A 23,211-nucleotide genomic window follows, 5' to 3' on the forward strand; every position below is an offset into this window, starting at 1 on the left:
CGGCCCGTTTGTGACGAGGGGTTTGTTTTTGGGCGCAGAGCCTCGGCGTGGTGCTGTACGTGCTGGTGTGCGGGGCCCTGCCCTTCGACGGGAGCACCCTGCAGAACCTGCGCGCGCGCGTGCTCAGCGGCAAGTTCCGCATCCCCTTCTTCATGTCCACAGGTAAGGAATGGCACGGGGGCTCGCCAGTGCAGGGCCTTTCACCACACCTGGTTCGGTTCTGGCCCTTTGCAGCATTATGGCTCGTGGATTTGCAGCCACAGGGATGGGTGTCTGTGTCCTCGTGCTGCAAAAATACCTCTGAGTGCTTTAGTAATGAATCTGGGGTTTGAAAAGCGTGATTAATTTTCAGATAAAGGAGTCATACATGGATTCTCGGTTGCCTGCTGTGAGGTTAAGGAATAATTTTGCATGGGCTGTCTGGAGTTTCCCAGCTGAAAACTGGTTCTCTTCATGCAGCAAATTCCACTAAAATGTGGTGCTTTCAAAGCAAGCTTAGATCCCACCCCAAAGGGGGAGAGCCCCAGCAGTGCCCCACAGTGGCAGCCCAGGGGTAATATGATGGAGAAATCATTCGCGGTGAGCTGTTGAGTGGGGAATGTTCAGATTGCTCTTCAATCCCCAAAAGTCAGTCATGTCGTGGTGGGGAGGGACAGGGTGACAGGGAACCACCTCAGGGCTCTGTGTGGCCAGGGTGGCTTCCCTCCCTCCTAGCACGGGAAATCAATGTCTGCAGCAAAGACTGACACACTTTACCTGGGAAGGAAAAAGCCCTTTCCCCCTCTGCAGCAACCTTGTCCCTTCCCAAGGGTGACACGGCCTCTCTCTTCCCTGGCAGAGTGTGAACACCTGATCCGCCACATGCTGGTCCTGGACCCGAGCAAGAGGCTCTCCATGGAGCAGATCTGCAAACACAAGTGGATGAAGCTGGGGGAGGCTGACGCAGAGTTTGACAGGGTGAGCAGGGAGTGGGGGCTGCTCGGTGCCTCAAACAGGCTCCGGGCACGTGGTGCTGCCATGTTGGTCCAGCTCTCTGGGAACTCTCATTCCCTGTGCTGGTGTGCTGCATTTCCCCTTTCTGTGTCTCCTGGCCTTGCTTGTCACATCATTCCTCCTCTGCATACGTTTTTGTATCTTTCCCTGTGGCACTGGGAGCTTGAGGCACTAGATTTTGGGTTGCTGTGCCATCAACCTTCAGACCTCATGCCAGCTGCAGCTGGAGCCCAGTGCACTGTGACTCATCAGTGTGCCTTTGGGAATGTCAGCACTAACTCTGAGCCTGTGCCCTCCCAGCTGATAGCAGAGTGTCAGCACCTGAAGACCGAGAGGCAGCTGGAGCCGCTGAACGAGGACGTGCTGCTGGCCATGGCGGACATGGGGCTGGACAAGGAGCGCACGGTCCAGGTGAGGCCCTGCCTGTTCCCACTGGAGATCAGTGTGTTCAGAGGCAGCTGAGCATCCCAGCAGAGCATAGGGTGTATTTTATCACTTGACAAAGAGGACTGAGTGCTTCTCCTCTCCCTGCAGTCCCTGCGGGCCGATGCCTACGATCACTACAGCGCGATCTACAGCCTGCTCTGCGACCGCCTCAAGAGACACAAGAACCTGCGCATCGCGCCGTCCCCCAGCATCCCACGGACCATGACCTTCCCCTCAGCCAATATCCAGGTACACCCCACTTGCCTAGTGTCCTTCCAGCCCTGGAAGGCCAGCCAGTCCCTTGCCTGCTAAACAGAGGCTTGCTTGTGGGTGTCCTCAGTGTTCCTTGTCTGAGAATTCTCTCCTCTGACAGAGGAGAAGGAACTGGGAGGGTTACTGGGAGCTGGAGTTCACTGCTCAGGACTGCTCTGTGGTGCTTCTTCCTCGACTTGTGCTGCTGTTGAAGCAATGAGCACTTGTTTTGGGGGAGGCCAGTTCATAGGGGAAGCAGAAGGGACCGTGCCTGAGCAGAAGGGAGTTGGGGAAATGAGGCAACCCCTTGAGAACTGAGAATGAACAGCTCTGCACTGGCTCCAGGGTAACCTCCCAGATGCTTAGGACTGTGCACTGGTGTTAATCCAACAGTGTTTGTAAAGGGGTTGTAAGCAGTGCTGTCTTTGTGTCTTCTGATGCTGATCTCTCCACTCAGCAGACAGAACAGACAAGCAACACCATGAACATCAATGTGCCACAAGTCCAGCTCATCAACCCTGAGAACCAGATTGTGGAGGTGAGGTACCCCCCCAATGGTCCCTGCAAGTTCTTTTCCCAGCTTGCATTAAAGCCTTTCCCTTGATCCTTGTATTTCAACCTCTCCAATGTTTTCCCTGCCCAGACTGATGGAACAATGAACCTGGACAGTGATGAAGGGGAAGAGCCCTCACCCGAGGCTCTGGTCCGATACCTCTCCATGAGGAGGCACACAGTGGGAGTGGCTGACCCACGGTGAGTATGGAATCTAAACTCCCAGCTGGAGGATTAATGGGACCTGAAGATTTATTCCCAGCACATGACTTTGGTCCTTCTGGGTGTTCCTTTAAAAGTCTCAGTCCCATTGCACAACTTGGTTAGTATTTCAGATAGGGATGAGATGCTTTCCTCCTGCTCCTCTTCCTCATCAGCTTTCTGTAAGCTATACTGGTGTGCAAGACAGTGTCTCACCTGAGCTGCACTGATGTCATGTCCAAGGTGAAGGTTTTGTGATAAGTGCCATCAAGGTTAATGCCAAGAGCTAGTTCTGGCCAATCTCAGCATGGAGGGGGAAAAGGGACAAACAAAAACCCGAGAGTGACTTGGCTGATCTGTGTGACCATTTTCCAGAGCAATAAGAAGCTTTTTGTGAAGGGAAGCTGTGTGTACTGGGTCTGTGAGGGGTTTTCCTCACATCGTGGCTAATTCACCTCTCTGAATGTGATTGCACAGGACGGAAGTCATGGAAGATCTGCAGAAGCTCCTGCCCGGCTTCCCCCGTGTCACTCCTCAGGCTCCGTTCCTGCAGGTGACCCCGAATGTGAACTTCATGCACAACGTGCTGCCCAGGCAGAACCTGCAGCCCACGGGGCAGCTGGAGTACAAGGTAGTGCCCACTGTGCTCCCTGCTGTGCTCTGTGCCCTGCCAGGCTGGGGGGGTGTTTGTGCTCGCTCTGTTTGCCAGTTCCTTGGAGTCCAGAAGCCTCAAGATTTACTCTCTTTAGGTACGACTCCAATTGGTTCTTGAGTGTAGGTTTAGATTAGATATTAGGAACAAATTCTTCACTGTAAGAGTGGTGAGGCCCTGGCACAGGTTGCCCATAGAAGCTGTAGCTGCCCCATCCCTAGAATTGTTCAAAGCCAGGTTGGATGGAGCTCTGAGCAACCTCATCTAGTGGAAGGTGTCCCTGCCCATGGCAGGGGCTTGGAACAAAATGAGCTTTAAGCTTCCTTCCAGCCTAAATCGTTCTGGGTTTCTGTCATTCTATGGAAAAGCTGAAGAACGAAAGAACAGTGCAATATGAGATTAATTAGTGGGCTGGGGAGGAATAGGACTGTGCTGCCTGGCTTTGAGCTGCAGGTTGCAGGCTGGCAGCTAAAGCAGCGTGCAGGGAGATGGAGAGTTAAACCCTGCTCCTCCACTGACACTGCCCCACATCACCTGACATGTTGGTGACATTCCTGAAGCCCAGGAGGCTTCTCTTCTGCCCGTGTCTGGTTTGTGACCTTGGGGTCTGGTTCGGGGTGGGTGACTGGGCTGTCTGTGTCCCCAGGAGCAGTCCCTGCTGCAGCCCCCCACCCTGCAGCTGCTCAACGGGATGGGCCCGCTGGGCCGGCGGGCGTCGGACGGCGGGGCCAACATCCAGCTGCACGCACAGCAGCTGCTCAAGCGGCCCCGGGGCCCCTCCCCGCTCGTCACCATGACGCCAGTGAGTACCAAAGGGACAGGGGAGAATGGGGGTGTGCTTAAAAATATCTCCTCCTGCAGGCAGAGGTGACTGTGTCCAGGTCACAGCAGACTCCGCGTGTAGGATGTGCCTGCTTGCTTCCAAGGGTTCCCCTGCTCTGGAGCAGTGGGGTGCTCTATCCCCATGCAGGAGAGTTGCTGTGCTCTCTGATATCTGGCAGCCAAGATGGTGTTCCTCTCTGGAATTGACAGTGTTTATGCATTTTTTTAATGATTGCTTTTCTTCTCCTTTGCTGATGCCATGGAGAAACTGAAGTGTTTGTCTTGGGCATTCATGGATGTTCTTTCTTCCTCGGTGCATCTGTATCAATGACTTTTCCATGTAGCAGCAACCTTGTACAGGCAGTTTGACTGGGGAGGGAATGTTGGAAGAGGTTCTTGACCGAGTTTCTTTGGTGCTGCAGAGGAGCCAACACACAGCCCTGCAAGAGCTCCTTTGGGAAGGTCAGGTGTCCCCTCAGTGGATGGGACTGTGCTGGCTGTCCTTTAGAACTGTGGCTTCTCTTCTCTCCACAGGCTGTCCCAGCTGTCACCCCTGTGGATGAGGAGAGCTCTGATGGGGAGCCAGATCAGGAAGCTGTGCAGAGGTAACTCCCACTCTGTTAACGTTTGCCCTTCCTACCTCCATGAGGCTCACCCTGGGGTGTTCCACAGCTGAATTCAGACACAGCAACCTCACCAGGGCACCAAACTTGCTTACAGCGAAAGCTCAACACTTCTCCTGTTCCTGTGGGTGTTGATTACTGCAGGCAATTGCTCCTCTGGCACTACTGGGTGCTTACAAAGCTGGATTCCCCTGAAATGGGTAGCTGATTGAGCAGTAGGTTCTCCAGAAGCTCTTGGAACTGCTAAATTCCTTTGCTTAGTGTGCAGCAGCATGCAATCCACACTAACCTGCCAAGTGAGTGCCGAGGGATTCCCACTCCCTGCTGAGTGCTGGAGGTGGGAGGATCTCCTCTGTGGCCTTGGGTGCCAGTGCAGCTTTTGTATCAAGACATGCAGTAAACATCCAACTCTGATGCCTCAAACAAAGTGAGCTTGCTGGAAATACGGGTACCTCTAGCTGCTAATTTTAGCATTAGGCCTTAAAATAGCCTGCTCCAATAAGGAAAGGATTATGAGCTCTCAGGCTGGGAACTTCTGTTCTCTGTGTCTGCTCCAAACATGTAGTAGGAAGGGGATAGAATATGCTTGTACTTTCTCAGTCCATGAACACACTAACCATGGCCTCACTAACATTTTCTTAGTAGCTTTTGCATAGTTCTCTGCTAACCAGCTGGTGCACTATGTGTGGTGGGTGCTCCTGCTTCTTACCTTGAAGAGCTTTCTGGATCCCCTGCTTTGTACAGGCCAGCACCTGAGTGAGGGAGGGGTTCTTCAGGGGCTCAGAAGGGTTCAGACTGGGGATTGTTACAGACAGAATGACACTGGGGTGGGTGCAGGTCATACTCCAGAGCCTTGGCCAGCTCTGCTCCTCTTGGTGCTCCAGAGGAAGTCTGAGCAGTGACAGACTGTGCACTGAAATTCCTTTTGCCTACCTGAGCTTAGAATGTCTACTTTTAGCGTCAATAATAGCCTCGGTAGTCATTAAAAGTTGTAATTTAGGGCCCATAATGTCCTCAGACAGCTGGCAGTCTTTCTGTGCAAACCAGATAAATCTCATTCTTGGCAAGGGGATGCCTGAACATCTTACCTGGGCAGATTTTCACTGCTCTAAACCCAGAGGTTTCGGTTGAGCCTTTAAAGCATTAGCTCAGCTAGAAACATTTTGAAACCTCCATCCAGCATTTTGTAGGTTGCAAGGCACTGAAATGTTCAGATCCCACTGGAAGCCAAATCCCCTTGGACCAAGAGGTCACTGCTGCTCTCGACAGTGCTGCCTTTAGTCCTTTCACAGCACATCTTCTTCTTCCACCAGATGGCCTTGAAAAAGCACCATCCAGGTTGTGTGTTAACTTGCTCTCCACCCCTTGTGTTGCAACATGTCAGTAGTCATCAGAGAAGGGTAAATAGCATTACCATAATGGACAGATGCAAATATTTAGCTTCTCAGAACGCTGCCCCAAATACTCTGTTTGCAGCCACCAGTGAGCAGCTTTTGCCCTCCTTAATCTGACCTTGAAAGCAGAGCGTAGGTCTTCTCTCTGTTCCAGGGAACAGTCACATCTCCTTTGAGCTTTGGGAAACTTTCTTCCACCCGAAACGCTGTTAGAGCTCATGATTGGATTGTTCCCTGGAGGGCTGAAATAAAATGATCTTAGCAAACCACAGCAGCAAAGCTCTTTGGGAAACTTTCCCCATCTGCATCAAATGATTCTTAAACAGCTAATGGCACAGGCTTTGGCGGGGCACCACAGCGCTCTTAACCTGCTTCTTCTGCTTAAGTGGCTTCAGTAGCAAAGAGAGGCTGGGTTTGGGCAAGGCAACAACTGTACTGCTTGCTGCTCTTTCTGCTTCACAGTGGGAGCTGCAGGGGACAAGAGCAAAGGTGAGAATTTCCAGGTGTCACTGGCCAAGTGGTCTTTGGCCCGGTTACCACCTCACTGCTGGTTCACAGGAGCAGAAGGAGTTGAGTTCGTACAGGGGCGTTCATCCCTCCTGGCCTTGAGTGGGAACAGCTCTGGGAGGGAGCCCCAGCCCCCTCCTCACCCCCAGGGCAACCTGGGCAGGGGCTTCACCTGCTCTCTGCTGTCCCACACCCCGGCTGCCCTGGGCAGGGCTGTGCCAGGAGCAGCAGGGCAGGGCAGTGGCTCTCGGCGCTGTGTGGCCCTTCCTCACATCCTCGTCGGAGCAGAGGCTCCGAGTTCCTCACGCCCAGTCTTTGGGGGGTTTGCAGGAGACCTGCAGCTCTTTCCCAGTGCAGAGGGGGCTTTCCTTCAAGCCGTTGCCTCCCAGCTGTGGTAAGAGGCAAGCCCAGGGACTCTCTCACTGCTCGGGATCTCATTCGCTGTGCATCCCACGCGGTTCCCGACTCCCTGGAGCGGAGCAGGGACTAGATGGCGCACTTGGACCGGGCTGGCACCAGCCCTTCCTCAGCCTCAGCCCTTCCTCGTGCTCCTCGGGCAGCCCCAGGCTCTGCCCACCCCGATCTCTGCTGGGGTGTCCCCCCTGCACCCTTCCCTGCGGGATCTGGGGTGCAAAGACCACCCTGGAAGGTACAGCAGCTTCGCTCTGTGCCTGCTCTCTGCCTGGCTCTTGCTGGGTTATCATCTGTCTTGGCTTCCGTGGGCACACTGGGGCCTTGGGAGAGGGAGGCAGACCTGCTCCAGTGGAGGGAATGCCTGCTGAGGGCAGGCAGTCACCTGGGTATTCCCAAAGGGATATACCAGCAACGTGGCTTTCCTGCTGGGAAGAGCGAATGGCTCCTCTTTCCTTCCGAGGCTGGAGCACAAGCAGCTGAAACTACACTTGTCCCCTAGGCACTGACAACCCAGTGCTGTGACAGGCATGGGCAGCGTGCCCATGGCGTGTTCTGAGCACTGCAGAAGCTTCTTCCTTCCCGTTTTCTTTGGATTATCTAACGCTCCCTGTTTTTGGAGTACTCCCATCAGTCTCTTATAAAATGTGCTCCCGCTTGTTGCAGATACTTGGCAAATAGGTCAAAAAGGCACACTCTGGCCATGACCAACCCTACAGCTGAAATCCCTCCAGACTTGCAGAGGCAGCTAGGACAGCAGTCCTTCCGACCCCGGGCTTGGGCTCCACACCTGGGACCCGACCAGCACCGGTGAGTAACGGCACCGGCCGGCCGGGCAGCTTTGGGCCAGGAACCCTGTCAGCTGGCATCCAGAACGGAGCTCTGAGGACATCCTGCCTGGCAGGGAGGGGTGAGGAGGAGGAGGAGGAGTAGGGATGAAGAGCAGACCCACAGAGCAGAGGGTGTCTGGCCGTGCTGGGGCCGTGAGTTCCGCGCTGGCACAGGCTCCCTGCCTGCAGGGGCGAGCAGGAATTGGCTGGCTCTTCCCTCCAGTCCCATTTTTGTGGCTGGAGATGCTTTCTGGGAATGGCTGCCATCACAGAAAGGTTGGGAATAAGCTGTTGTTTTAAAGGAAAGCTTTTCCCTGTTGTAATGTTAGTGTCAAAGTAGCAAATTTGCTACAGAATGTTTTTTGGAGGCAGATACAAGCAAAAGATTACACCAAGTCACCCACACCAGGGCTTAAAACCCTCACTGTTCTGCACCAGAGTTGTGTGTTCTGACTGCAAAGTCTCTTTGCAAAGCTCCTCAAGAGTCATTTTGTTTCTAATCTGAACCCTTGGTGGGAATGATGTGGGGAAAGGAAGCTGGGGTGGTAAGAGAAAAACAATCAGTGTCTGGGAAAGGGGGAACTGTGGGATTGGATCTAAACAGACTCAGAATGTGTGGGAGGGACACTCCTGAAGGAGAGGTGTTAATGTGACTGAGTCCTTGTCACAGCAGCAAACCGGAGATGCTAATGCTCCAGAGGGAGCTTAAGAACCTCTTAATAAAAAAACCCCTCTTATAAAAATGCTTAAAAGTGCTCTGAACCCTCTGTGCCGGGAGCAAACCAGCTGCACACTGGAGTGTGCTACCTGTTGGGAAAGCAGTGGCTGCCAGGCCAGGCTGGTGCTGGTGTCCAGCCCCTCAGGCAGCTCACACTGGCAGGCTTGACAAAGCCCTTTTTATTGTAGCCAGAGACCTGCTGAGCTGAGCACTGATGTAATCAGCAGGGACAGGTGAACTCTGAGCAGACTGAGGCAGTGCTAGTGCCACGCTGGAGCTCCTGAAAACCAAGATAAGCACCTCTCTGCCCTGAAGTTACTCCCTCAGAGGTGCCTGGGGGATGGGAAGAGCAGGAGGGGAAAGATTTCTAGGGCCACAGCTTGATAGGAAGAGGAGAGCAGCTTGCAAAACAACCGGAATGTGCTGTGTCCTGCTTTCAGGATTGCTGCAAATCCTCAAGGTAAGCCAGGTCCCTCACACAGGGAAAGGAGCGGAATTTTTACAAGACTTAAAACACATTTACCCTGTAAATAACGTTGGTGTCACCTCTGCCACTTGGATCCGGAGTCCTGAGGCCGTTGCATCATGAGCAGGGTGGTATCTGCACTTTCCACCCTCGGTGTCATAACATGCTGTGAGCCTGGCTCGTGTTTTTCCTGTGAAATCACGGAAATTTCGTCTGACCATGGCCTAAACAGAGTGTCCCACATTGAGTCCAAGACATACCTGGCACAGGAATTACCAGTCTTGTGTCATCGTGTAAATAAACCCCCTTGTTGAATGGCAGATGGGTTTTATTTTAGCCCTTAACCTCTTTTAAGCCATCTTATATTTTCTTATGTAGCCCCCGATTTTGGTCACGTTGAAGTATCTGGAAGCCAAATTGAAGTACAGCAACTGTACTGGGCAGTGCAGCTGTTCTGCCTTGGCCACACAGCCTTCAGAACCTCAGCACCTTGATTTTATCTGTAGCTTCTGCTTTCCATCAATGCAACAGGAGAACAAATGGATCAGGAAAATGGATGGGATGGCATCAAAAGGCAGGAGCACAGCTCTGTCCTTGGAAGAAGGTTGTGTGTGATCTACAGAAACTGCAGTGCATCCTGCTAAGGCAGAGACAGTGACAAAACTGAACCCAGTGTGCTGGAAGGGGTCCAGCATTGATCACTCTCTGATAAAAGGGAGCCTGGAACAGGCCTTGGATGGGCACTGGAGTTAAGGACCAGTCCAGGTGCAGCCAAGTGGGCTCTTGCTGGGTTTGGTGTCAAAGGTGCTGTAAAGACCATGTCTCCACAACCTTCTCTCAGGCAAAGGCTACTACTGGAGCCTGTGCATTAGGTATTACTTGCTGGGTTCTGTAGGCAGCATTTACAGAATCTTTACAGAAGAAATTCTTCACTTATGGAAGAAATTCTTCCCCATGAGGGTGGGGAGGCCCTGGCACAGGTTGCCCAGAGAAGCTGTGGCTGGCCCCGCCCTGGAGTGGCCAAGGCCAGGTTTGATCGGGTGAGCAACCTGGGCTAGTGGGAGGTGTCCCTGCCCATGGCAGGGGGTGGGACTGGATGAGCTCTAAGGTCCCTCCCAACCCAAACCATTCTGTGATTCTGATTTGCACAGAAACCAGGTTCTCTAGAGAGCCTTTGCCCAGAAGCCATGAGGGCAGGCAGAGAAACCCATCTGTTTGTTGTGAGGCACATTGTGACGTGTGTATGTAAAGTTATCTTTGCTTGTGATAACATTGTGGCACCTAATAATATTGTGATAATACAGGTGGCACCTAATGGCAGGGCAGAGGAGCTCAGTGGTAATGGGGAGCCCCAACCTTGGGAGAAAACAGCTCCTGAAAAAAATCTGGCTCCCTCTGATGGTGAAGAAACCTCATTGAGAAGGGAAATTGCTTGTGGTGCCTTGGGCACAGTTGCCTCAGTACTGGCTGTGTCTGCCTTTGAGATGTGCCCAATGTAGGGCATCCAGGTGACAGGGAGGCTCTGGGTGTTAAGTGAGAAGGATTTCCCCCAAGTGCAGAGTTCCCTTCCCATCCCCTTTTTAATTCAGGGGATCCCTAAGCATGGATGCCAGCCTCCCTTCCTCTTTGGAGCTGCAGAACACATCAGGCTTCTCTCTCTCCATATGCCATTCCTGTTTTCCACAGACATCAGGTGTAGTCAGGGGAGCTGGAAGACTCAGGAAGTGGCTACTGAACTGCTGAATTTTAGCTTTTTAGGATGCTGAGTGGTTTCTATAAACCTTTTCCATCTGAGGGATAGATCCATCTGTCTGGATGGACAGTGAGTTGCTGCCCATCTGGAATCTCATTTGTGGCTGAGTTGTCTCCAACATAAAGCACGTTTACCTGCCCAGACACCAAGGATACTCAGTGATCCTGCTTCCTCCTCAAGGTGATGGTGGCACTTTATTTCTCCTTCTAAACCACAGTTTATTCTGTGTCAGTGGGCAGGTAGAACTTGGCACAGCTGGTGGAAGTGAAATGGCTGTGTACTGGAGTTTGTTTTTTGACTGGTGCCACTAACCCCCTTCCCCATGTTCAGCTCTATTTACAAGGACTCCAACACCCTGCACCTCCCCACCGAGCGCTTCTCCCCGGTGCGGCGCTTCTCCGACGGTGCTGCCAGCATCCAGGCTTTCAAAGCCCACCTGGAGAAGATGGGCAACAACAGCAGCATCAAACAGCTCCAGCAGGTGAGAGAGGGGCAGGGGGCTCAAAAGAGCCACTGCAAGGGCTTTTTATTGCCTCGGCCTTGCTGCTTCGGGAAGGAAAAGGCGGAATCTTTATGTTAAAGGCTGAGGGGACACAGTGGGGACTTCCCACCCGAGGGGCTGTTCCCTGAGTGTTCTCTGAGCATACAGGCAGTTCACCTGCAGCTGGGGAGCTGGGCAGCTTCCACCCCCCTCTTTTTGGGGAGGAAATGTCATGCTGTGCCCACTCGTGTGTGTCCTGCCTCTTGCAGGGCCCACCAGGACTGCAGCTGCCCTCTGTCACATTCTCTGTGGCAGCAGTATTGGGGCTGTTCCAGGGTGTCCCAGGGAAGGACAGCTCCAGCCACCGCAGTTTGGAGTGTGTTGTGTGATACTCCCTGCACAGCCAGGCACATCTTGCCGATGGCTGGAGCAGGATTTGGCCCCAGGACAGGCCTTTCCCCTTGCAGCATGATAGAAATGAGATTCTCTCCTCACCTTGAAGTGTCATTACCAGAGCTTGTTGCCTGCACTAAGGGAACACAACGGTGCCAGCTCGGTGTCACATGCACCCAGTGCTTTTCTGTTGTCTTGCCACGTTATTGCACACCTGATTCTGTCAAATTAAATGGATTAGGCTTTTTTTGCCAGCTTTTTTTCGGAGGGGTGGGATGCAGAGCGTGCCTTTTTGCACAGCAGTGAGTGTGCACGAGAAGGTCATTTCCAGAACGTGCTGGGTTCCTTGCAGGAGTGTGAGCAGCTCCAGAAGATGTACGGTGGGCACATGGACGAGAGGACGCTGGAGAAGACGCAGCAGCAGCACATGTTGTACCAGCAGGAGCAGCACCATCAGATTCTTCATCAGCAGATTCAGGTACTGGAGCTCGAGCCAGAGCTGCTGAAGGCTTAGCTGTGTTTTCCTGCTTTGCTGCAGACACAACTCGTGAGCGGGTCCCGGGGGGATTGAGGGAGGGCAGTTTTTGCTGGGCTTGCTGTAGCAAGACCAAGCCTGAAGGATTTCAGCAGAGATGTTTGCACAGCTGCTGTGGTAGCTGTGGTAGCCAGGGCTGCAGTGAGGGACTGAAATTCAGTGCATCTGGTTACATCCTGCTTCACCCAGCAATGTTTCTAAATTTACTAACTGAAACATTGACTGCAAACACTTTTTGTTTTCTTGTGGTGCCTGGTTCAGGACTGTATCCGACCTCCACAGCCATCTCCACCCTTGCAAGCTCCATGTGAAAACCAGCCAGCTCTGCTCACTCACCAGCTTCAGAGGTAAAGAAATGACTTTAGAAACACTCTGGGGAGTGGGTTTTACTCTTACTCAGACCTGGGGATGAGCTGACACACACAGGAGAGGCCAGGCTGAGTTGGAGGTTTATGAAGTGAGACTGGCACAGCCAGTTCCCAGGTGAACATGCCTGATCCTTTGAGCTGGATTCTGTCAGAAGGATTTTAGAAGCAGAGAAACATGATTCAAAGGCACAGATCTGCTTTGAGCAGGGGACTGACAGTCCTGCCTTTTGAGTGGCTTGAAGATGCCACTTCAGCAGCTGGGCTCTCTCATACCTTCTGCATGTCTCACACCTCTCCAGGCCCTCAGTGAGGTCACTGTCTTTGCCCTCAGCACCCTGACCTGTGGGTGAGGCAGGCTGAGTTATGGGAAAGGAGAGCAGCGTGTGTCACTGCACACAGTGAGTCAGGAGCTGAGCCTGGGGTGTCCTTGTCCCCAGTTTTCTGTTGTAGTCACCAGGTCATGCTCACTCCCTGTGTGATTTGGACAAGGCAGGTGGCTCTCGGAAGAGAAGGCAAGCTGCACAGAGCTTGGGATCCCCAACGAGGGCTTTGAGGTGTTTATTTAGAATGAGACGTGCAGCATTTGGCGTCAGCTCTCACAGTTGAGAAGGAATCTTAACGAGGAGCAGGCATGATGAGAAGGTGCTTGTTTCCCTGCGTAGGTTACGGATCCAGCCATCCAGCCCGCCCCCGAACCACCCCAACAACCACCTCTTCAGGCAACCCAACAGCAGCCCACCCCCCGTGAGCAGCAGTGTGCTCCAGCCCCATGGTAAGCAGTCCTGGGAGCTGGGTGGGCCCCTGGCAGGGCTCTGTGGTCCCTCAAACCTCAGGGAAGCAGTGTGGGGGTGCCATGGCCTGAGTCCCCCACGGCCCAGGCGCTGCACAGTTTGCTGATGATGTAAAAGATTCTCCATCTGGCAGCAAGGGCTGGTGTTATCGAGAGCTCGAGAGGAGCTGCCAGCTGGAATGTGCTGTTGGGTTTCTTGTCACAAGATCCTTACTTATCACTCCTGGGGGTGGGGAGGAAGGGCTGATATTCTTGGGTTTATGCAAATCACTGTCAGCTCTGCTGAGTTTCTGTTTCTGTGCAAGGGGCTCTCGCTGTGACCTTTGCACACTGGCACAGCATGACAGAGCACTCAGGAGCCTCACTCCTCACCCCCACAGACACGTACTGGGCTCCCAGCATGGCCCAGAATCATAGAGTGAATCATAGTTTCATAGCCTGGTTTGGGTTGGATGGGACCTTAAAGATTATCTCATTCCAGCCCCCTGCCATGGGCAGGAACACCTTCCATTAAACCAGGCTGCTCAGAGCTCCATCCAGCCTGGCCTTGAACACTTCCAGGGACAAAGAGCAGATCTCTCTCCCAAGCCTCACCATGGGCTGACAGGAGTGCTGAGGGTCTTTGTTCCTTGTAGGTGCTGCCTCCCAGTCCCAGTTCCAAGGGATGCCATCCCACAACACAATCTTCCCGCAGTCCGGTAACTGTTCCCCCCCTCCAGCCATGGGGCTGACGTGCCTGGGCCTGCAGCAGCAGTCGCAGCCTCAGCAGGTCACAATCCAAGTGCAGGAGCCCGGCGACATGGTGGGCAGCAGCCTCCTGCCCGGAGCCCCCGTGGGCGGGCAGGGCCTGGCGTCCCACGCGCGGGGAATGTCCCTGAGCCCCAGCGCCAGCCAGATCCAGATGCAGCACCGCGCCAACCTGATGGCCTCCCTCAGCTACGGCCACCGGCAGCTGTCCAAGCAGCTCAGCGCCGACAGCGCCGAGTCGCACAGGTGAGGCCTCCCTGCCTGCTCCCGGCCCGGGGAGCGGGGTGGGGAACAGGGAGGGGGTGTCTCGGGATAAGATGCAGTGTCCTTGCCAGCCCGGGCCGTGCTGTGCTGGTTTTGGGGGGCTCGCTCCCTCCCCGCCCTTCAGAAGGAGTTCCTGAGCCGGGCCAGGGCTCTGCAGGGCTGCTCTGCCACATGCCTGAGGAAGCCCCTCGGGCTGCCTGCTGAGCAGGGCGGGCAGCCTGGCGTGCTGAGCCACTGCAGTGCAGTCACTCGTCCTTTTCCTTGAACGTGAACAGGTATCCCCCCGCCAACTACGACCAGGTGCACTTACACCCCCACCTGTTCCCGGAGCAGCCCCGCGTTTCCCCCAGCAACTACAGCCCGTCGGGAGGAGTCGGGTTCCCTCCAGCTCAGCAAGCTCTGAAGGTCCCGCAGCTTGACCAGTATCCCAGTTTCCCTCAAAACGCACATCAGCAGCAGCAGCACTACACGGCATCGGCACTACAGCAGGCACTGTTGTCCCCAACACCTCCCGACTACAGCCGACACCAGCAGGTACCGCACATCCTCCAGGGACTGCTTTCCCCCCGGCACTCGCTCACGGGGCACACGGACATGCGGCTGCCCCAGGCAGAATTTGCACAGCTCATCAAACGGCGGCAGCAGCAGCAGCAGCAGCAAGAATTCCAAGAGTTGTTCAGGCATATGAGTCAAGGGGATGCTGGGAATATGGGCACCAGCGTGGGACAGAACCTCTCGGAGCGCCAGTCGTTGTCTTTGCCTTATCAGAGTGCTGACACGTACCACCCCCAGAACAGCCCCCAGCATCTCTTAAAAATCAGGGCGCAAGAATGTATCCAGCAGGTCCCTGCGTCCGTGCCGCCGCCGCAGGGATACGGACACCAGCCAGCCCTGTTCCACTCGGAGAGCATGGAGGAGGACTGCGCCTGCGAGGGAAACAGGGACAGCTTTCCCGACAGTAAGAGTTCAAACACATTGACCAAAGGTTGCCACGAGACCCCTCTGCTTGTAAACGCAGGAGGGCACGGGGACCCCGAATCTTTGCTAGGAACTGCTAATCCCGCGCAGGAGCTGGGAACGCACCAGTACAGGCATCAGCCCGCACCCGGATTCAGGAATAAGGTGCCCAGCAGAGGTAAGGCTTCCTGCTGCCCGTGCAGGCCAGTGTCCACCCGTGCTGGTCGTGTCCCTGCCCAGGACACTGCCCCGCCCGGCACGGCAAGGGTTTCCTGACATGTTTTGCACAGCATGGAATTACTGACATTCTTTTTGGCTTTTGTGGCCTTAAGTAAATGGCAGGCACAGCCTCTGTAATAAACAAGGTTGAGTAAGGAGGGAACCCAACCGGCTGCTTCCCTTAGGAATTTGACCTACTTCTGCAAGCAGGTAAAGCCCAGGCCCCAGTGTGCCACCATCTTTTCAGGGATGCTGTGTGCTGGCTATGGATTTATTCTTGCTGGTGATGTTCCCCATTCCTTGTAAACACAGGATAGGAAGAGTTCAGCTGCTAGCACACCCCGAACTGTAGCAGTGTGTCCATGTATTCCTGCTCTTAAGCACAGACCCTCGAGTCCAGGCACTGCTAAAGCTGCCCCAAACCCACACAGTAACAGTGCTGGTCAGTGTCCTGTGGCTCAGGTGGCCTTGCAGCCTCTCTGGCACTTGGGAAGCAGCAGCGAGATTCTATCCTTGCTTGAACTGGAAAGGGTGAATTCTGGAGAAAATGAGTTTAAACTTGCCATTTGTTTCTGAAGACCTTTCCTGCTCCTTGGAAGCAGCTACGCCTTTGCTCCTCGGTGGCTCTGCTGGCAGCGCTGTGCTGTCAGAGAATTCCTGCCTGAGCTGTAATTCCAGGCTCCTCTGCAGGAAAAACACCCTTCGAGCCCCTCACTAAGAGGGCTTTCAGGAGAGGCTGAGCAGGCAGATCAGTATTCCCTGCAGGACTGGGGGTGCTGGGCTGGAGCCACCAGCTTGCCCTTGGCACCGAGGGCCCTATTGCGGAGGAGCCGTGTCCAGGGCACAGGAGGCCCAGCTTTGTTTGGGGACACAGCACGGGTTTGTTGGGAAAGTACCGGGCTGGAACAGGCTGGCTCAGAGGTCTGAGTGGGGCTGCCAAGCCCTGACCCCCCAGAGCGTGGGCGGGGGGCAGGGACAAGGCAGGGCTGTTCTGAAATCCTCCTAAATTCTGAATTACCGATGTGTTTGCTCTCAGAGCTCCATTTCCCTGCTGTGCTTGGAGCATGAGTTGAGGGAGTTGCCCCAGGTTCAGTGGAGGTGGGAAGCTCTGGAGGGGCTTTTGGTACCAAATCATGAGTTGCATCTTGCCACCATAGCCCATTAGATGGAAAACAAGGTTTGGTGAAGTCAGAAGCCAAATCTCTACACCCACACTGCTGGTTACACAAGGAACAGGACTTTAGACTACAAGGCCTTGTAAATGAGTAAAGGCAAGTAAATGTTTACAAATATGTTTGTGTAAGCCCTTCTGACAGGGTTGTTTGGAGTGATCACGTAGTAAACTATGTCTTGGGATGCAACTGCTTGTACCACTTTCCTCAAGGCCTCCATAACCCACTTGGACTCAGGCCTGCACCACTTTGGGTCCAGGCAGAGTTGCCTCAAAGCTGTCCAGGGACCCTTACCTGCACCAAATCCTACATCCCTGGGTTTTCTCACTATTGACCTACACCAAATCTGATGTCCCTGGGTTTTCCCACTATTTTTCCTAGAATGCATTATGAGGCTGCAGCTTTTCTTGAACGGGTAGTACCTTCTCTCCCTGCCCCAGCTCTCCAAATGTGTTTTCCCTAGAGCAGGGTGTAGCTTCTCAGTGGCTGAGCTTCCCTGGGAGCGTGTTGCTGCTGATCACAAAGCCCTGGCTGTCCGGGGAGCATCTGCCAGAGATGGCAGCCAGGGACCGTGAGAGTCGACCAGATCCGCTTGGGATGTGACTAAACTGCCTGTGAGCAGCCCTGCTCCAGTTTTGCTCCAGCGTGGCCATCCCAGGCTGGGAGTTCTGCCCATGGGAAACCTGCCTTGCCCCGGCACTGAGGAACCGAGCTGGCGGTGGCCCTGCCCGCCGTGCCAGAGTCACATGCCACACTGACACAAAGGAGCCATTCCCTGTGGATGTGGGGATGAAAGGCTCTCCTCTGCAGGGCTGGGGCAAGGAAGGGAGCCTGAATTCAGGGCATCTGCCCCTTGGCCTGAGCCACATCCCCAGAGGTGCAGTGCTGGCACTGGGAAGCGTGTGGCTGGTTTTTGGGTCCCAGCTATTCCGGGCTTGGGGGACTCGTCACCCCCAGTACCGGGGCTGTTTGTGGAGCTGGAGTGGGAGCAGCAGGGCTGCTGGCCCCAGCCACTGCTCCCACAGTTGGAGCAGCATCCTGAGCAGTGTGTGGGTGGCACTGCTCCACCAACATCTGTTACCTCATGTTTTCCTTCTCGCTTTTCCGGGAAAGCTGACTGTTAACCGCACGTAACCCCATGGTTGTGCAAAGGAAGGGGGAGGCCAGCTGCATCTCTGACTGGCCTGGGACAGGGCTCCAGCAGGAATGCCATTTCCCTGATAGAGGAAGGGCATGGGGAGCAGTGTGCTATCCATGCTCACTTGCCTGGGAGTGGCATGGAGAGCACATGGGATGGGGTCTCATTTGGATCCTGCTGAATTTATGGAGAGATTTGAGACTGTCCTGTGCAGGGTCAGGAGCTGGACTTCAGTGATCCATGTGGATCCCTTCCAACTCAGGATATTCTGTGATTCTATGAGATCCCTTTGGGGAGCAGTTTAGTGGCACCTCGCAGTTGCAGTGCCAGCTGGGTGCTGTGGTGTCCCAGCACAGTGTCCCAGCACAGCAGGAGATCACTTCCCACTGGCCAAAGCCCTGGGAAAGCCGATAGCTCTGGCTGAGGGATCTACCTGCAGCTGTGTCACCTCGGGGCAGCTCCCCAGCGCTCACAGCCACGGCCCGTGTTTGTGCTCCGCGGGGTCCGCGCTGAGCGAGCTGTTTGTGTGCTCAGCCCCGATGACAGGCTCCTCCATGGCTCAGGACTTTATCCAAAACATCTTGTACTTGATGACGAGAGGCTTTGCCTGATAGGAATGTGGCCTTTGCCCTCAGTCACAAGAGCTTGCAGCGCGGATGGACTTTGCCAGGCAGAACACCCGTGTGCTCCTGCAGCCAGATTGTGGGAGGGCAGGGAGAAGTCATCTGATAAAAGTGAACATCCCGGCCAGCTCTTCCAGCAGGATTATGTTGCTTACAATTGCCAAGGGGCCCTGCTAGAACATCTCGTGTTGGAGGCTCCCCCAGCTCTTGTGTAACGATGTGCACAGGATGGGGGTCGAGCTCAGGCTTGAGGGGAAGGCGGCAGTGGGAAGGGGTCTGGTTCCTGTGCTCCTGCCCCTGTCCCTCCAATTTTAGGCTGCTTTTGTAGACCTGATCCCAGTGCTAGGATTGGGATCTTAATGCTGGAGGGAGAAGCCTGCCAGGGTGCAGTCAGGGGCACTGGTGCTGCACCATTCCCACCACAGCAGCCGGGGGTCCTGTCTCTGCTCTGCCAGCAGGGAGCACTTGTCCATGGCATCATATCTCAGCCCCCTGGTTCTGCAGTGGCACACGTGACTGGGAGGTGCAGACCCTTGTACTAACCTGTTGTTTTCCTGTCTTGTCTGATTTTCAAGAGTCCATCGTAGGGAACTGCATGGACAGGAGCTCCCCTGGCCAAGCCATGCAGCTGCCTGACCACAACGGGCTGGGCTACCCCGTGCGCCCCACGTCCAGTGAGCACCCGCGGCCCAGGACCCTGCAGAGACATCACACCATCCAGAACAGTGATGATGCCTACGTAGGTGCCTTGGCCTCCAAGGCCCTTCCAGTGAAACAGCCCAGGCTGGCTCTGGCCTGGCTCTGGTCACACGGGGCTCTGCAGACACACCGAGCCCAGCCCTCCGTCCGGGTGGGAAGGAGCTGGTCATGGCAGCCCAGACCTCACTGCTCCACTCCCTGGGAGGTTTGGGGTGCTGGGAACTTTGTCCTGCCCAAATTTGATGTGTGCTTTGCTACAGCTGCCTTGTGCCGTAGATGAGAATGGCAGCTTCCCTGGTTCAGTGATGGGACGAGGAGTAATGGCCATAAACTAAAACACAAGAAGTTCCACCTCCTCATGAGGAGGAACTTTCCAGGGAGGGTGGCAGAGGACTGGAACAGCTGCCCAGGGAGGGCGTGGAGTCTCCCTCTCCAGAGACATTCAAACCCCACCTGGACATGTTCCTGTGTCACGTGCTCTAGATGACTGTGCCTTGGCAGGGGGGTTGGATAGATGATCTCCAGAAGTCCCTTCCAATCCCAGCTATTCTGTGATTCTGTTAGTTCAGAGGGATTTGGACTGTTCAGTCCATTCTCCTGTTGAGGGGACACTGGCTGCACCCAAGCTGTGCCTGATGCACAGTTCTTGTCCTTCTGAACCCTCACTGAAGTTTTGCAGAAGCTCCCCAGTCAGCTTGTCTGAGAGCTGGGGTGCAGGTGGGAGGAACTGGGGCACCTCTCCCCAGTTCCCCCTTGACGTGTGTCCTGTGTTCTCCCCAGGTGCAGTTAGATAACTTGCCTGGAATGAGTTTAATGGCAGGAAAAGCACTAAGTTCTGCTCGGATGTCGGACGCCGTGCTCAGCCAGTCGTCGCTGATGGCCAGTCAGCAGCTGCGCGACAGGGACAGCGAGGGTGAGGCCCTGGGCAAGCTGCAGACGTGGCACGGGGGGCGTGGGGGGCTCCTCGGGGTCTGGGTGGGGAGCTGAGAGGACCAGCTCGTGGTCTGTGTTGCAAAGCCACCTCTTCTTTGCAGAATGTGGGGAGAGTTTGGAAGGCCAAGAGCACCCCAACCTGGGCGACGGCAGCCAGCACCTAAACACCTCCTGTTACCCCTCCACGTGTATCACGGACGTCCTGCTGAGCTACAAGCACCCGGAGGTGCCCTTTGGGATGGAGCAGGCGGGGGTGTAACCAGGAGGGAGTGAGTATCCATGTGTCCTCCTCTCTCCCACATACTTCTCAGGCTGCCTTTATGGCCTGGCTTCCATGGGTCTCCTTCCCTGTTCATTGCTCCAGTGCTGGGGATGGGACCATCAGCTCCGAGCTCCTGTGCTGGGGCTGTTTGCTGTCCACTGTTTGCCCAGGGCAAACACCCCTCCTTCCAGGCCTGTGCTGTTTCCAAAGCCCCTCTCCTGGGACAGGGTTGGGAATGGAGTGGGAGTGCTGGAGGGCTGTGGGAGCAGAACTGCCGTTCTGGTGTCTCCTGACGTCTCTGTTTCTCCTCTCTTGCAGGGTTTGTGTACAGCTTTGAAACGAAAAGGTCCATTTTAAACCAACAGTATCTAGCAGCATTGCGCCAAATTGCCGTAGTATTTCTGACTAACTGGAATACCATGGCCCCTTTCCTCATCCTCACCTCATCCAGTGTGTTCCTTTGGGTTCTTTAATTTCTGCCACACTTGCCTGTAACTCCAGCTACCACCGAACAACCAGAGACCTGAGCCTGATGCGGCAGCGGAGGATCGGCGCAGCCTCGGCACTGGGGCTGCCTTGGGGGCTGTCACTGCCGGGGCTGAGCCTCCCTGAGGAGTCCAAGGGGACTGGAGCCACTCCTGGATGGAGCCTGTGCTGTCCTTCCCCTCTGTCCCGCTGCACTGGGGGGAGCTGAGCCTGGGGCCCTCCCCATCCCACCTGGGGCTCCGGCCAGTGCGAGGAGCTCCCACCCTGGTGCAATGCGCTTCTTGTCTCATCTCTGTCTGCTCTGTTCCCTCTTGTGTGCCGGGGTGCTGACAGGATCACCCCTTCCCTGCCCTTCCTCCCCCTCTTCTTTCCAAATCCGCCACGACTTGGGGTTTTTTCTTTTCCTGGCTAATGTAGGGCAGACGAATTTTTCTTTGTTTCCTTTGCTTCTCCTCCTGATCACGTAGGAATTGGGTTTTTTTTGGTAAATGTTGTTTTATTATTATTGTTATTAATAAAAGGCAAAAGGAATTTCTGTTTGAGAGAAATTTTTAACTAGATTCTGTTCTATATGAATTGTGACTTGCACCTTTTGTTCAAAGTATTTTATTTCTTTTAACGACATTGTACTTGTGACTGGTTTTCTCTCGTGCCAGTGGCGACAGTGGTAATTCTCCTTATACAGTTGGGACGTGCAGAGGTCTCTTCTTTGTCCCTTTTCCATCCTTTCCTTGGTGGATAGAGCGGGAATCCCCCCCACCGGGGCTCTGGAGCACGTGGTGTCACCCTTGCCTTTGGGACTTGACAAGCTCCAGCTCAGATCCTTCTCACTGACACTTTTCTGGAATATTTTATAAAACTAAAGGAAAAATCAGCCCAGCCCTCCTGACTTTGCACAGAAGGAAGCGTGAAACCAGCACAGCAGAGGTGACTTTGCTATCCTTACCCGTGCCTCTTCCCGGCCTCCCCTTCTCCGGGAAAACAACGCTAATGGCTCTGCAATCCCGAAAATCAGAGAGGAGGGAAGCTCCTCACCCGGCACCCGCAGGCTCGGGGAGGGGGCGCGGGGAGCCCGGCGGGAAGGGTGGGAAACACTGAAAGCCTTTTTGCTCTGTCCCTTGGGTTTGTTTTCCTTTTGTTTACATGACACTGTATCCTGGGAGAGTCGCCGGGCCCCCCCCAGCAGCCGCCGCCCCGCGGGGCCGCGCTCACCGTGCCATCCGCAGTATCACACTTTTTTTATCATGGCTTTGTATTGTAGTAATCAATACGCGCAGTATATGTTGAATGTATATTAATATACTTTGCTATTATTTCTGTTTTTTGGAAATGTCAGAAGTATTTTTTTTTTTTTCCTTCCTCATTTATGTTGGACTAAAAACAAAACGAACAGACGAAAAAAAAAAAGTTTCGGTAAAATCTTCAGTCCATTTTTTTGTGGGTCACTTGCAACTAGTCAATTAGTTGGACAGTGGGATCATAACAAATAAAACCATGATTATGATCTTCCCTGGGCTCTTGTTTGCCTTGTTGCTCAACGCCAAAGCTCAAGGGGCGGCAGCGCGGCCGCGCTTGAAGGTGCCGTGTCCCCAGTCCATCCCTGGGGCTGTCACCTCCCCTGGGCTCCAGCTAGTTGGGTTTCCCAAAGCCCCCGTGGCACTCACAGCCCCCCTGCAGCACCAGAGCTCAGCAGAGCCCAACTCATCCTGCGAAGGACGAAGGACGTGGGTGTGGGGAAATGCCTGCGGATCAACCCCTGCTGTGGGGCAATTCCTTCCCCAGCCAGGCTTTCCCAGGAATGAGTAGAATCTGGGAGGAGCAGGGAGCTGTGCCTCCAGCACCCTGCAGTGTTGCAGGGGATGGTGATACCTGTGTGATGCCCATGAGGTGCCCAGTGAGCAGCTCCAAGGCTTGAGGCTTCTGGGAGCTGGTGCCACTCCAAAACAGGGAGCATCACTCCTCTGTAGCAGCTCCCCATGGCATTCCCAGCCCTGCTGGCCACACACTCCCCACAGCCCTGTCAGGGGATGCACCCCCTCTCTCCCTGTCCCCTCTCTCCCTGTCCCCATTGCCAGGTGCTTCTCCCAGGCTCGGTTCCTGTGGGTCCCTGGGCTGGTGGCAGTGGGATGAGGGAGCACCTCGGGCCGAGGGGGGGTTTGGGGTGGCCGTGCTGGGGTGTTGATGTCAGGCTGGTGCTGGCTCTGAGCTCAGCCTTTGCTGCCCAGGTTTCCAAGGCACGCTGGTGTGAGTGGGCAGCAGGGCACAGCTCCCGGGACCTCTGTGCTGGGGACACAGCAGGAAAAGGGGTGACATGAGCAGTGCGGGTCTCACCGGCCCCGAGGAAGGACGGGGCACAGACCCCCAGTGCAGGCGAGGGGTCTGGGTACGGCAGGACAAATCCCTGCGGGAATAAACCTTGTCCCTGGGCCTCCGGCCAATCCCTGGGGGCTGCGAGAGGCCCCGGCAAGGCCACAGCGGCCAGCAGGAATCTGGGTCACCGGGAGCGTAAACAGGCTCCTTGGCCGGCGAGGCGCGTCCCGCCGG

At 54.9% G+C, this 23,211-nt stretch overlaps 1 protein-coding gene across 5 annotated transcripts in view; it reads left to right on the forward strand.

Annotated features, from left to right (window-relative positions):
* Positions 1–22,176, forward strand: part of SIK3 (SIK family kinase 3) — a 36,916-nt gene extending 14,740 nt beyond the window's left edge. The window contains exons 5-24 of one of the 5 annotated variants that reach the window (XM_018078674.1): positions 39–162; positions 839–957; positions 1,294–1,404; positions 1,528–1,668; positions 2,129–2,209; positions 2,315–2,424; positions 2,902–3,055; positions 3,723–3,878; positions 4,433–4,503; positions 7,500–7,643; positions 10,931–11,081; positions 11,827–11,952; positions 12,271–12,356; positions 13,040–13,149; positions 13,803–14,160; positions 14,454–15,313; positions 18,863–19,026; positions 19,767–19,899; positions 20,021–20,188; positions 20,500–22,176. In XM_018078674.1, coding sequence (XP_017934163.1) covers positions 39–162; positions 839–957; positions 1,294–1,404; positions 1,528–1,668; positions 2,129–2,209; positions 2,315–2,424; positions 2,902–3,055; positions 3,723–3,878; positions 4,433–4,503; positions 7,500–7,643; positions 10,931–11,081; positions 11,827–11,952; positions 12,271–12,356; positions 13,040–13,149; positions 13,803–14,160; positions 14,454–15,313; positions 18,863–19,026; positions 19,767–19,899; positions 20,021–20,178 — 3,357 coding nt within the window. In that variant the 3' untranslated portion in view covers positions 20,179–20,188; positions 20,500–22,176. The remainder of the gene's footprint in view (positions 1–38; positions 163–838; positions 958–1,293; positions 1,405–1,527; positions 1,669–2,128; positions 2,210–2,314; positions 2,425–2,901; positions 3,056–3,722; positions 3,879–4,432; positions 4,504–7,499; positions 7,644–10,930; positions 11,082–11,826; positions 11,953–12,270; positions 12,357–13,039; positions 13,150–13,802; positions 14,161–14,453; positions 15,314–18,862; positions 19,027–19,766; positions 19,900–20,020; positions 20,189–20,499) is intronic. The other 4 variants (XM_018078675.1, XM_018078676.1, XM_018078678.1 and 1 more) reach the window with 4 other exon arrangements.
* Positions 22,177–23,211: the final 1,035 nt, after the last annotated feature.

Source organism: Manacus vitellinus, unplaced genomic scaffold (assembly GCF_001715985.3).
Source record: "Manacus vitellinus isolate BGI_N305 unplaced genomic scaffold, ASM171598v3 scaffold_41_pilon, whole genome shotgun sequence".
In the NCBI taxonomy this organism is placed as follows: Eukaryota; Metazoa; Chordata; class Aves; order Passeriformes; family Pipridae; genus Manacus; species Manacus vitellinus.